This window comes from Hemibagrus wyckioides, linkage group LG06, assembly GCF_019097595.1.
Source record: "Hemibagrus wyckioides isolate EC202008001 linkage group LG06, SWU_Hwy_1.0, whole genome shotgun sequence".
In the NCBI taxonomy this organism is placed as follows: domain Eukaryota; kingdom Metazoa; phylum Chordata; class Actinopteri; order Siluriformes; family Bagridae; genus Hemibagrus; species Hemibagrus wyckioides.
In genome coordinates, this window is record NC_080715.1 from 760,932 (window position 1) to 774,740 (window position 13,809).

The following is a 13,809-nucleotide window of genomic DNA, read 5'->3' on the forward strand; positions in this document are numbered from 1 at the left end:
ACAAGATAGATGAGCTAAGATCAGATCACAACCTGGTTCATCTACTGCCTGTTTACAAACCCGTTGTATGTAGGCAACCAGCTGTCTCCCGCACAGTGAGGACATGGTCTGATGAGACCAGTGAGGCTCTGAAATAAAGGCTCTCCTTAAAGAGGAAAAGAGGGTTTTTGAATCAGGAAATAAGGAGGAGCTGAAAACTGTACAGAGACAGCTGAGAAAGAAGATCAGGGAAGAAAAGACGAACTACAGGAGGAAGATGGAGGATCAACTGCAGCAGAATAATGTCAGCGGTGTGTGGAAGGCGCTCAAAACCATTACTGGTTATAAGGAGCCCAGTTCTCAGGGTGAGGGTGATCAGAAGTGGGTCAATGATCTAATCTTTTCTTTAATAGATTCAATCAGCTTTCCTCCACGGTCCCCAAACAGTCCACTCTGCTGTTGGAACCCTCCTTTTCTACTCCCACAGCAAGTTCCTCCCACCTCTTCTCTCCAAGCTGCACTCAGTTCACAGCCTGCACACAATACATCTCTCAATTCAATTTCAATTCAATTTATTTTGTATAGCGCCTTTTACAATGAACATTGTCTCAAAGCAGCTTTACAAAAGAAGAAAACAGAGAAAGGGGAGGGGACAATGAAAAATAATAATAAAAAATAAAAAATAACTAATTAACTAGAAATAAGAATAAATGATTAAATTCTATAATTAGACTATTTTATCCCTAATGAGCAAGCCTGTGGCAACGGTGGCAAGGAAAAACTCCCTGGGATGGAAAGGAAGAAACCTTGAGAGGAACCAGGCTCAGAAGGCAACCCATCCTCATTTGGGTGACACTAAACAGAAAATAATGTAACTGTAGCTGATTAATGTCCTTTCTACAACAGAAATCAATGACCCATGAGGAACTATTAGGTCAGTGTAGTTTCTAAGGTCATTATAAACACTAGTTCTTTGCTGTCACGGGCTGACAGATGAAATGGCAGATCTGTGATGGTGTGAAAGTCCCCAAGTGGCTCTGTCCATGGCTGTCTCCTGGTCCACACAGATCCATCCACAGCATCAGTGGGCACCACCAAGCGGCGAGACTCCGACCAGGGGTAGGGCAGCGGTCGCACTGGATACTGGCAAACACTGGGAGCTCAGGAGTGGGGTGTATAGCCCGAACACAGAAAGACAGAGAGAGAAGGAGAAAGATATTAAGTATGATTCTGATCATGTGATGTTTAAGACAATGTAGATTATGTATAAAGTGCAGGCAGGGACTCCGGCAAGACTAGCTATGACATCATAACTAAAAGGGAGAGCCAGAAGGTGACAGGCATGAAGGCTTCCCGGGACATAAAGCATCCGACCACTTCACAGTCAGCAAACCTGAGCGACTTGCGAGGGTGGTAAGATGACAGCATCCAACACATCCCAGTCACCAAACACTCTATGACCATGAACCTTCCAGATCTGCTCCTTTACCTAAGAAAACTATACATTAAAAGCTCAACTAAACAAATGTGTCTTCAGCCTAGACTTAAACATTGAGACTGTGTCTGAATCCCCAACACTAATTGGAAGGCTGTTCCATAACTTTGGGGCTTTGAAAGAGAAAGCTCCGCCCCCTGCTGTAGCCTTTGCTACTTGAGGTACTACCAAGTAACCAGCACCCTTTGATCGGAGTAGGCGTGGCAGATCATAAAAGACTAAAAGATCGCTCAGGTACTGCGGTGCGAGACCATTTAGTGCTTTATAGGTTAGTAACAGTATTTTATAATCAATGTGAAATTTGACTGGGAGCCAATGTAGTGTGGATAAAATAGGAGTGATGTGTTCATATCTTCTGGTTCTGGTGAGGGCTCTAGCTGCTGCATTCTGGACTAACTGGAGCTTGTTTCTGCTCCTACTGGAACATCCAGATAGTGAGACATTACAATAATCCAACCTAGAGGTAACAAAAGCATGAACAAATTTTTCTGCATCATGAAGCGACAACATATTTCTTATCTTAGCAATTTTCCTAAGATGGAAGAAGGCTACCCGAGTGATATTATCTACATGAGCTTCAAATGAAAGACTAGAATCAATAATCACACCAAGATCTTTTACTGCTGGACAAGATGAAACCAAAAGACCATCCACCGTTACTCTGTAATCAGAAAGCTCACTTATAACTGCCTGTGGTCCTAGTACAAGCACCTCTGTCTTGTCCAAATTAAGCAGGAGGAAGTTAGTGGCCATCCAGTGTCTAATGTCCTTTACACATTCTTCTGTCTTAATAAGCTGGTGTCTCTCATCTGATTTAGCTGAGACATATAGCTGTGTGTCATCTGCATAACAGTGGAAGCTAATACCATGTTTACGAATAATTGCACCAAGGGGTAACATATATAGGGAGAAAAGCAGTGGGCCTAAGACAGAACCTTGTGGAACACCGAACATAACCTTGGTATGCATGGAGAAGTCACCATCTAGATCTACAAACTGATAACGGTCAGTCAAATAAGACCTGAGCCAGGAGAGGGCTGTTCCTTTAACACCAACAACATGTTCTAGTCTATCAAGTAGAACAGTGTGGTCAATGGTGTCAAAAGCTGCACTAAGATCCAGTAACACCAGTAAGGAGACACAACCCTGATCAGAAGCCAGTAACAGGTCATTGACCACTTTAACCAGTGCTGTCTCTGTGCTATGATGAGGCCTAAATCCTGACTGATACATTTCATAAATGTTATTTCTATGCAGGTCTGAACATAACTGCTGTGCTACAGCCTTTTCTAGGATCTTGGAGATAAAGGGCAGGTTTGATATCGGTCTATAGTTAGACAGCTGACCGGGGTCGAGGTCCGGTTTTTTAATCAAGGGTTTGATAACTGCTAGCTTAAAAGATTTAGGCACATAGCCAGTGCTTAGAGAAGAATTAATTACTTTTAGAAGGGGTTCAGTAGCTACTGGTAATATCTGTTTAAGGAAAGATGTTGGTAAAGGATCTAGGATGCAGGTAGAAGATTATGAAGAAGAAATTAGTGAAATTAGATCAGGCTCTTGAAGTGGAGTGAAGCACTCTAAGCTCTGATCAGAAATAGTTATATTATCTAAAGGATTATCTATCAAATAATATGGTTTTAAATTAATAGTCTGAATTTTTTGCCTGATGTTTCATTGAAAAAAATCATGAAGTCATTGCTGCTAAATGTAGATGGTGTGCACTTTTCTACAGTGGTTTTATTCCTGGTTAGTTTTGATACAGTGCTAAATAAAAATTTTGGGTTGTTTTTGTTATCTTCGATTAGGGCAGAGAGATACGCTGATCTAGCAGCACTAAGAGAATTTTTGTATCTCAGAAGGCTTTCCTTCCATGCAATCTGGAATACTGCTAATTTAGTTTGACGCCATTTACGCTCTAGTTTCCTAGCTGATAGTTTTAAAGCTCGTGTGTGGTCGTTGTACCAGGGTGCTAGTTTCTTCTCTTTAATTATTTTCCATTTAAGTGGAGCTACAGTGTCTAGGGTGTTCCTAAATAATGACTCCAAGTAATCAGTCACCTGGTCAAGTTCTGTAGGGTCAGAAGGTGAACCAATCATGTGTGATAATTCTGGGAGACTATCGGTAAATCTCTCTGCAGTAGCAGACATAAATATACGCTTCATACGGTAATGCGGCAAGTTGCGCATCTCGTGACTAAGACGCATTCTAAATGAAACTAGATAATGATCTGAGAGCTTCCGACTGTGGAAGAGTGACTCTGTTTTCTATATTTAATCCGAATGTAAAAATGAGATCCAGAGTGTGACCTCCATTATGAGTGGGTCCTATTACATTTTGATTAACACCTAATGAATCTAAGATGGACACACCTGCTGTTCTCAGAGGGTCTTCTGGCTTATCAAAATGAATGTTGAAGTCTCCTACTATTAATGCTTTGTCTAAAGAAACAACAAGGTTTGAAGTAAAATCTCCAGATTCACTGAGGAATTCAGAGTATGGCCCTGGGGGTCTGTAAATAACAATTAGTGGAATTGACTCTGTGAACTTATTATTAGTACTTGCATACGTTATGTTAGTATAAAGAACTTCGAATGTGTTGAAGTGATGTCTGGGTTTTTGTGTGGCGCTTAGCTTATTATCATGAATAACTGTGACACCTCCTCCCCTGCCTGTTAGACGCAGTTGATGTATATAGCTATAGCCAGGCGGACAAGCTTCATTTAATGCTACGTACTCATTTTTTTTAATCCATGTTTAATCCATGTTTAAACCAGATCTTATATTTAACAGTCCTAGCTTCAGATCAAAGGTGCTGGCTCTCCACAACACATCCCCCCTACCGACTCCACCAAGCCCCCACCCTCCCCACTACATACTGCCCATCACAGAAGACCAGGTGAGGAAGGAGCTAAGGAGGATTAGAGCGAGGAAGGCTGCGGGCCCAGACAGCATCAGCTCCAGGCTCCTTAAGACCTGTGCAGATCAGCTGTGCGGCATATTGTTGTATTGTTGTACATGTTTGGTCTGAGCCTGAAGCTGGGGAAGGTGCCACAGCTGTGGAAGACATCATGCGTGGTACCTGTGGTACCCTCATGTACTGTGGACCATCGTCTGTCTACCTGGATACTGGACTTCCTCACAAACCGACCACAGTACGTGAGGGCTCGTGAATGTACATCTGATATGGCTGTCTGCAACACGAGAGCCCCACAGGGAACGGTCCTGGCCCCATTCCTCTTCACTGTCTACATGGCAGACTTCATGTTCAGCTCAGCGTCCTGTCACCCACAGAAGTTCTCTGATGACTCTGCCATCGTCGGCCTCATCTCAGATGATGATGACAGGGAATACAGAGAACTGATCCAGGACTTTGTGGACTGGTGCCAATGGAACTGCCTCCAGATAAAAACAGAAAAAAATAAAGAGTTGGTGGTGGATTTCCGCAGGCACAAACACCCTTCACTACCATCAGTGAACATTCAGGGAAAGGACATTGAGAGAGTGGATTCCTACAAATACCTGGGTGTTCATCTGAACAACAAACTGAACTGGACAGATAACACAGACACTATCTTCAAGAAAGGACAGAGCAGACTCTTTTTGCTGAGGAGACTAAGGTTTTTTGGAATGCAGGGAGCACTACTGAAGACCTTTTTTGACTCTGTGGTGGCCTCAGCCATCTTCTATGGAGTGGTCTGCTGGTGTAGCAGCATCTCTATGGCGGACAGGAAGAGACTGGACAAGTTAATCAGGAAGGCCAGCTCAGTTCTGGGGATGCCCCTGGACACAATACAGGAGGTGGGTGAAAGGAGGATGGTAACTAAGCTACAATCCTTGCTGGAGAATGACTCTCACCCCCCGTTTGACAAAGTTACATCTCTGAGCAGCTCCTTCAGACTGTTACATTCTAAATGTCTGAAGGATCGATACAGGAGGTCTTTTCTCCCTACTGCTATTAGACTTTACAATCAGAGCTGCTCTCAGTGAACTGGTTGCCATAATAAACAATAATACACACTGTTCATATTGGTGGTGTGTTCTAACTGTGAAATAACTGGTCATCATAATACACACTGTTTTGTGATATTCTCAACTGTGAATTACAATAATTATAATCCTGTGCAATACAAGAGTGCAATAACAACAATTTAAGATGTGCAATATCCAAGTGCAATTGTTTGTGTTGTTAGTGTGTTTTTTGTGAAATTACTGTTATTCCTATTTTTTCTTCTGTATTTATATAGAGTCCTTATTTTTCTGTTTCATATTTGCACATTTTTTCTACTGTGCTGCTGCTGTAATGTGGAAATTTCTCTACAGTGGGATGAATAAAGGTTTATCTTATCTTATCTTATCTTATCTTATCTTATCTTATCTTATCTTATCTTATCTTATCTTATCTTATCTTATCTTATCTTATATTCATGTATGTACGGTACAAACTCACCTACTCCAGCATTAACTACGTAAAACTGGAAAAGTGTGAATTCCATAGAACTACTGTGACTTTGCTAGGGTACATCATTTCACAGGTAGAAATACAAATGGACTCGGCTAAAGTCAGAGCTGTGACCAACTGGCCGGAACCCAATTTCTACCAAAGGTTTATCCGGAACTATAGCCTCATAGCAAACCTAACCTCCCTTTTACGAGGGAAACCCAAAAGACTGAGCTAGAATGAGTCAGCCCAGGTAGCCTTCAATAACTAAAAGGTCAGTAACAGGACAGCAGCCATACTTAAACATCTGGAGCCGAGTATGCCATTTGTGGTAGAAGTGGATTATCACAACGCTACAGGGACCCAAGGAAATTGTTCCCTTGTGCCGATTTCTCCCATAAACTAACCCTGTCAGAGTCAAATTATAATATGGGAAATCGAGAATTGTGGTTCTTAAAGGAGGCTCCCAAGGAGTGGCGACATTGGCTTGAGGGGGCTCAGCACCCCTTTCAAGTGATCAAGCACCACAAAAAAAATTGGAATATATAAAGAATAATAATTGTTTAAACCCCTGACAGGCCAGACGGGTTCTATTCTTTACCAGGTTTCTCTTTATGGTAACCTGTAGAGACAGTGGGTATTAGCGACACCCTGTGGACTGTGGGGTATTACAGCTAAATGCAGTTTTTGACTATTTTAAGCTGAAATTGTCCAGTTATATAAGATCATTTAAATATCATTAACTGTTATTGTACATCTATTTAATGATAGTAAAGACAGACACACAACTGATAGATTTTATGTTAAAGTAGCAGTGACTTTTAAGCAAATGCACATCCTTCAAGTAGAAGCTCAAAACACTTGCACAACTATCAGCCATTCAGGATTCACATGCCTCAACTGAAGTTTTTATTCGAAAATAAATAAATAAATAAAACTGCTATTTTGGCAAATTTTTGGTAACAAGTATCATTTAACGTCAATATGAGTTTTTCATTAATATTGTTCCCTTTTGTTGTAAAGATGCTTTTTTTTAAACTCCTCCTGTTAAGGAAGTGTCGAGTCTGAGACGACTGAAGTCCTTCATAAACAGCCTGCAGTGTTCTACTCTGGTGAGATTAGTTTTATTCTCAGTTTATGGAGAAATCTGTGTCTCATTTTCAACTCTATATAAGCAAGTGATAACTAACTGGACCTAAACAATGCTAAAATCAGCGTGTGTATAATTTTTATCAAAGTGAAACTGAAATTCTGAATTTATAGCAGCAGTGAAATAAAATGTCTTCCAAGTTTTCAGAGGAGGATTTGTCCTGTCCTGTCTGCTGTGAAATCTTCAAGTATCCAGTTTTACTGCACTGCAGTCACAGTGTGTGTAAAGTGTGTTTGCTGAAATTCTGGGACACCAAAGGATCCAGAGAATGTCCTGTATGTAGGAGGAAGTCATCTTCAGAACCCCCCCCCATAAATCTGGCCTTAAAGAACCTGTGTGAGACTTTCTTACAGGAGAGAAAACAGAGCTCTTCATCAGGGTCTGAAACAGTCTGCAGTCTGCACAGTAAGAAACTCACACTCTTCTGTCTGGACGATCAACAACTGGTGTGTTTGGTGTGTCGGGACTCAAGAAAACACACCAACCACACATTCTGCCCCATTGATGAGGCAATAACAGACTGTAAGGTAAGAAATATGTTTATTTTTTACTTCACAATATCTGTAGGTTTAATATTACAGTTGCTTTTTGATCACTTTATTGATATAACTACCAAAGGTGTGATTTTGCAATACCATGATACTTTGATTTTTACCACTTTAAGTGTCACCTGTATGAACATACAGGTCTTCTGCACTTGGTGCATTTTAAAAGCTTCTCTGAGTGATTAAAAAGGAGAATATACTGTATCTGATACTGTCACAAACTCACATTACACAATGTAGAGTTAAATCCTCTTAATAAACAGTGATCTGAGTACAATAAGATGTGTACAATAAGAGCTGAAACATAGAGTCTCCATGCAGTGTGTTGATTTGTTTCAGGAGGAGATCAAAACTGCACTGAAGCCCCTACAAGAGAAACTGAAGATCTTTAAAGACTGTAAACTGAACTGGAGTCAGACTGCAGAACATATAAAGGTTACAATCAATAACATGGTTTTGATAGAATTCTATTCTCCATCATTGTAAAATCAGTTCTATTTCATTTGATTTCCTCTTCACTGCAGATTCAGGCCCAACACACAGAGCATCAGATTAAGGAGCAGTTTGAGAAGCTTCACCAATTTCTACGAGATGAAGAGGCAGTCAGGATCACTGCACTGAGAGAGGAAGAGGAGCAGAAGAGTCAGATGATGAAGGAGAAGATTGAGAAGCTGAGCAGAGACATATCATCTCTTTCAGACACAATCAGAGCCATAGAAGAGGAGATGAGAGCTGAAGACGTCCTGTTCTTACAAGTGAGGATCATTTAGTCAGTATTTATACTGTGAGAAAGTCAAACTTCTTTCCATCATCAGAAACGTCACATTTCAGCAGTATAAAAATGTAAATCATATCCACTGATATTTGCTTTGTTGTTTTCCAGAACTACAAGACCACAGTGAAAAGGTGAGTGATGTGGTTCCTGTCTCTCTGGTTCTCTGTGTTTCTGAATCCAAAGCCACAGCAACACTGACTCCTGAATGTTTGTGCAGAGCCCAGTGCACACTGCAGCATCCAGAGGAGCTTTCAGGAGCACTGATCCATGTGGCAAAACATCTGGCCAACCTGAAGTTCAGAGTCTGGGAGAAGATGCAGGACACTGTCCAATACAGTAAGAGTATTTCTTTCTTTCTTTCTTTCTTTCTTTCTTTCTTTCTTTCTTTCTTTCTTTCTTTCTTTCTTTCTTTCTTTCTTTTTCTTTCCATTAATATTTTGTTTAGTTATTTTGCCCACTGTTTTTCTGCTTTGGTGAAGTAGAACTAAATTGATCCTAGTGCCATTATTATTATTATTATTATTATTATTATTATTATTATTATTATTATTATTATTATTATTATTATGTTCATTCTGAACTTATGTGATATGAGGGAACTTTCATTATGAAGGGCTTCTGTTGCTGTCAGAGTGTTCAGTGTTTGAAGCACGGGCAGAGGGACTAATGAAAACATGAAGAGTTTCAGCGGCTTAGAAATTTTTTATCATAGAATTAGAATTGTTATAATGATTGGTCACATCTCTAATTTAAACACACTCCGAAAACTGCATAAGGCAAGTTGTTAATTTTGTAATTACAGTTATCATTTCTTGGTATCTGCAAAAGTATCTGTTGAAGTTAGCTTAGCTCCATCGTGTGTGTGTGTGTGTGTGTGTGTTTTCAGCACCTGTAACTCTGGACCCCAACACTGTTCATCCTGTACTCATTGTATCTGATGATCTGACCAGTGTGAGACTCAGTGATGGGAAACAGAAACTTCCTGATAATCCAGAGAGATTTGATAAATATTGGTGTATCCTGGGCTCTGAGGGCTTTAACTCAGGGACACACTGCTGGGATGTTGAAGTTGGGGACTGTGCACTGTGGACTGTGGGTGTGATGACAGAATCTGCTAAAAGGAAGGGGGAGATATCCTCCAGAAGTGGAATCTGGCGTGTGTGGTATTATGATGGTAAATATAAAGCACGTTCTACACCACAGAAATCCTCTCACCTCTCAGTAGAACAGAAACTCCAGAGGATCAGAGTGAAACTGGACTGGGACAGAGGAAAGCTGTCATTCTCTGACCCTCTCACTAACACACACTTACACACTTTCACACACACATTTACTGAGAAATTACTGCCATATCTAAGTGCTGCATCTAAAGAATCTCCTCTAAAGATCCTGCCACTTCAGTGCTCTGTAAGAGTGAATCAGATCAGTTAGAGCTGAGATTGTTTTATTCCAGTTCATTCATGACATATTTCAGATTAAAAGATTCATATTCTTTGTGAAAGTTTGTTTTTACAGAAGCACTGAACAGTTCATTGTGAAAAGTTTATTAAAGTCTTATGAGGTTATTCTCACCATGTAAATTAAATCAAAATAATGTGAAAACTGGAAATATTGGTAGAATATCTTATACTGATAGATATTTTACATAAGTTATAAAATGAAATGAAAGTTGATTTTGAGTTAAAATAATGACCTACTTTGCTGAAATAAAGAGTCAAATTAAACATAATGTGGTATTAAATTTAAATAACTACATAACACTTTTTCCTCCACAGCTTTCAGTTCAGGGCTTCAACAAACAAATAAACCACAGGAGGAAATTAAAATCATAAAAGTCTGTTTAAATGTAGAATTTTAAATCTGAAATGATTTAATTTTATTGATGTATTTTAAATCATTTGAAATAAACTGAGACTTTGAAAGCTCATGTCTTTACTGTATTTATACTTGTCAGTGCTATGCTGTTAATCTTGGGTGAAATGTTTAGCTGTCTGTGTGTGTTATGTGTGAAACTGTGCAGTGGAGGAGAATTCAAGCTCTCAGTTTCCCTCCACCTGCAGTTTGTGGTTTTGCAAACATCAGATGGTTGCACGAAGTTGCATGTTCCTGAACTCAGACCCATGCACAGGATTAAATCAATTCAAGACAAGTCAAGTCAAGAAGCTTTTATTGTAATTTCATGACACAGTACACAGTGAAATGAAACAACGTTTCTCCAGGACCTGGTGCTACATAGACAACATACAACATATAGTTTGTCCTAGCTACATGAAGTGCAACGTGTGCAACCAGGTGCAACCAGTGCAAAGACAAGACAGTGCAAAAACAGGAAGTACAAAAAACAACACAAGACAGGACACATAGTGCCGAAAAAAAAACCCCGTGCAATGAAACAAACTGAAATGTGAAGTGGAAACTTGAGAATCTGTAAAAACCAGGTGTCTAATTACATATATGTTTGTAAAAATATACATAGCAGCATGACGATGTAGATTGTGCAAAAAAATAGCAACAGTTAAAGTAGTGAAAAAATAATGATACATTATAGCAGTGGTTGGAAATTATAACGGCAGTAGTGCAAACAAGTAGTTAACATTTATTTCACACAGGTGAGTGTGTGTGTGTGTGTTGCTGATGGAGCTGGTGTTCAATGACCAGGTGAAGCTCTCCACCAGATGTACACCAATTTGGTGCTCTGGTTGGAGCGTGTGATGATGGTCTTGGAGACGGTCACATCATCGATGCACTTGCCGATGTAGCCGGTCACTGATGCCGTGTATTCCTCCAAGTCAGTGGTTTCGCTGTTGGTTGCAGCCTCCCTAAACATGTCCCAGTCAGTGCACGCAAAACAGTCCTGAAGAGCAGAGACGGCTCCTGCTGGCCAAGTTTTAACCTGTTTCAGAAAGCTTCTGAAAGCTTTTAAAGCTTCTGACAAGTGGTCTGTATGCTGGAATCAACATAACAGAGATGTGGTCTGAGTAGCCAAGATGGGGGCGGGGCTCTGCACAATATGAGCTGAAAATGTTTGTGTAAACAAGATCCAGTGTGTTCGTGCCCCTCGTTGCAAAGTCCACATGCTGTTGGAATTTAGGGAGCACTGTTCTCTGATTTGCATGATTGAAATGTCCGGTGATAATAAACAGTATGTCGGGGTGAACATTCTGCAGATTGCTAATAGCCCCGCAGAGTTGACATAGAGCCTTCTTAGCATTAGTGCTGGGGGGAATGTACACTCTGAAAATGAAAGCAGTGGTAAATTCACGTGGTAAATAAAATGTTTTAATATCTTGTATTTGAATGTCTTCTTTGTATGATCATTATTAATACATTTTGGAATGTTATTGCATAGTTAGGTGTGTGCTTTAATATTTATATTTAATATAAATATTGAGAGGGTTTTTTTGTTGTTTATAGATTTATATACTTTGTTACTATGTTATAATAAATTATTGCTTATATCTATTGTTATGGTGCATAAAGCTGATTAGTATTTCTAATAAATCAAAGAATAAAACAGAATAAAAATACAATAACATCAACACAGTAAAACTCATTATTTTGTAAAAAAAAAAAAAAGAAAAAAGAAAAAAAGACAATATTTCTAATATATAGTATTATATGCTTTAGTATATAATAATATATAAGTACACAGGAGTTAAAAAATGACAAATTTTGACATCAGGACAAACCGGCTCTGAAACAGGTAAAAACCTGACCAGCAGGAGCCACCTCTGCTCTTCAGAACTGTTTGGAGTGCATTTACTGGCATATACACTACTCACAAAAAGTTAAGGATATTTGGCTTTTGGGTGAAATTTATGGAAAATGTTAAAAGTTCATGCTTCAGTGATATTATATCTCATGTTATATATGTCATATTTCATGACAATATCATGAAAGTAGGGCATTTAAGAGGTCATGCAAGATGAAATGTAAATGTAAATCTTTTTATACAGTACACTGAGCTGTGAATAAAGACCTGACCGACATGATCTGTTAGAAATAAACCAAAGCTCCTATTGAGTCATATAGAACAATGCATAATAATAATAATAACAACAACAACAACAACAATAATAATAATAATAACACCAACAGTAATAATCACTATAAAATGCATCACGTCAAAATCAACCGCTCTCTTTATGGCGGTGAATCAAAAGAGTCAAATCATGAACTCATTCAAACTCATTTGTTCGAAAGATTCGGCTCCATAAAATGAGACGTAGAGCGGGAGTAGGCGTGCGCACGCCACCAGATGCTGTGCTCGCGTATACACGGATTCAAAGTGAGTAAAAATTAAGGTAACGCTTTATAATAACTGCACACTATTAAGCATTAGTTAAGCATGAGTACATACTTTATTAATCATTTACAAAGCATTCCTTCTATATTAATATTCATTAGCAAGCAGTTTATTAATGTCATTATAAATGCTTTATTCATGATCAAAAAGCATATATATATAATGTGCTTGATAATAGCATTTACATACTTTATTAATAATCATTTTTACAATAAATATTAAATTACATATAATCCATTTATTAAGGGGATGTCAGTGGTTTATAAGATCATTTGAAAAGTGTAAGTAAATGATTAATAACCAATGTAAATGTACATTTATACATTAGATGTACTGTTAATGAGTGTTAATAAATGCTTTATAAACACGTATTCTAAATATAAATCATGATTAATTCAGGTACATAAAAACCATTTACTAGTTGTTAGTTAACTATTTTTGTGAGCTCATCTAAAGCGAGGACTATCTATGCCTTATAAAGCAGTTACAAAGGAGATTTAAAGGCTCAGTTATTTTCTCAACAGAAAAAGGAAACAAACACAGCAAAGAGTGATACAGTACATAGAAATATTTATTTCAAGATGCACAAAATGGAACTGTACAACTTTACATTTAAAAATAAACCTCTTTTATAAGCAGTTCCTGATACTTGACAGGTGCATCGAAGAACAGCTCTGCGATTGGAGCACTTACTACCACTGTGTTCCAGTCCACCCCAACATGCTTGAAAGCAGCTAACATGGTCCCTCTTCTACTGAAGTGGTGAAGAATTTTTTTGTATCGGATCACCACCTGCTGTGGGTTTTGAGCTGTAATTCAGAGAAAATAGAATTAGTGTTAGTATTTGCTTTTATTATTCCCACACCCACCATTGACTTACATTGTTTCAATCTATAGTATGATACATTCCACAAACATCAGTTTAGAAAAAGAGCAGACCACCCCAGTTACACCTACACCTAAAATAAAATGCTTAAATTAAGCCCATGAATAAGGTTCCTATTATACAGAGTTGTGCTGATTTATTGGTTTATCTAACCAAAAAATATTTCTCATCAGGATAGTTTATATAGTTTCCTGTAACCTCTACTGTGAAGTACTTGGAAGCTTATAAAGCTATT

General features: G+C 38.7%; 1 protein-coding gene across 1 annotated transcript; it reads left to right on the forward strand.

Annotated features, from left to right (window-relative positions):
• The first annotated feature begins 6,948 nt into the window (after nucleotides 1-6,948).
• Nucleotides 6,949-10,287, forward strand: LOC131353765 (zinc-binding protein A33-like). The gene is made up of 6 exons (XM_058390833.1): nucleotides 6,949-7,589; nucleotides 7,947-8,042; nucleotides 8,132-8,362; nucleotides 8,491-8,513; nucleotides 8,600-8,718; nucleotides 9,269-10,287. Exons 1-6 carry the CDS (start codon nucleotides 7,191-7,193, stop codon nucleotides 9,811-9,813), a joined length of 1,413 nt encoding a protein of 470 aa, XP_058246816.1. The 5' UTR covers nucleotides 6,949-7,190; the 3' UTR covers nucleotides 9,814-10,287.
• Nucleotides 10,288-13,809: the final 3,522 nt, after the last annotated feature.

Coding starts and splice junctions, on each gene's coding strand:
- LOC131353765 (XM_058390833.1), top strand. CDS start 7,191: ATGTCTTCCAAGTTTTCAGAGGAGGATTTGTCCTGTCCTGTCTGCTGT. Junction 8,514..8,599: donor TACAAGACCACAGTGAAAAG/GTGAGTGATGTG, acceptor ATGTTTGTGCAG/AGCCCAGTGCACACTGCAGC. Junction 8,719..9,268: donor GCAGGACACTGTCCAATACA/GTAAGAGTATTT, acceptor GTGTGTTTTCAG/CACCTGTAACTCTGGACCCC.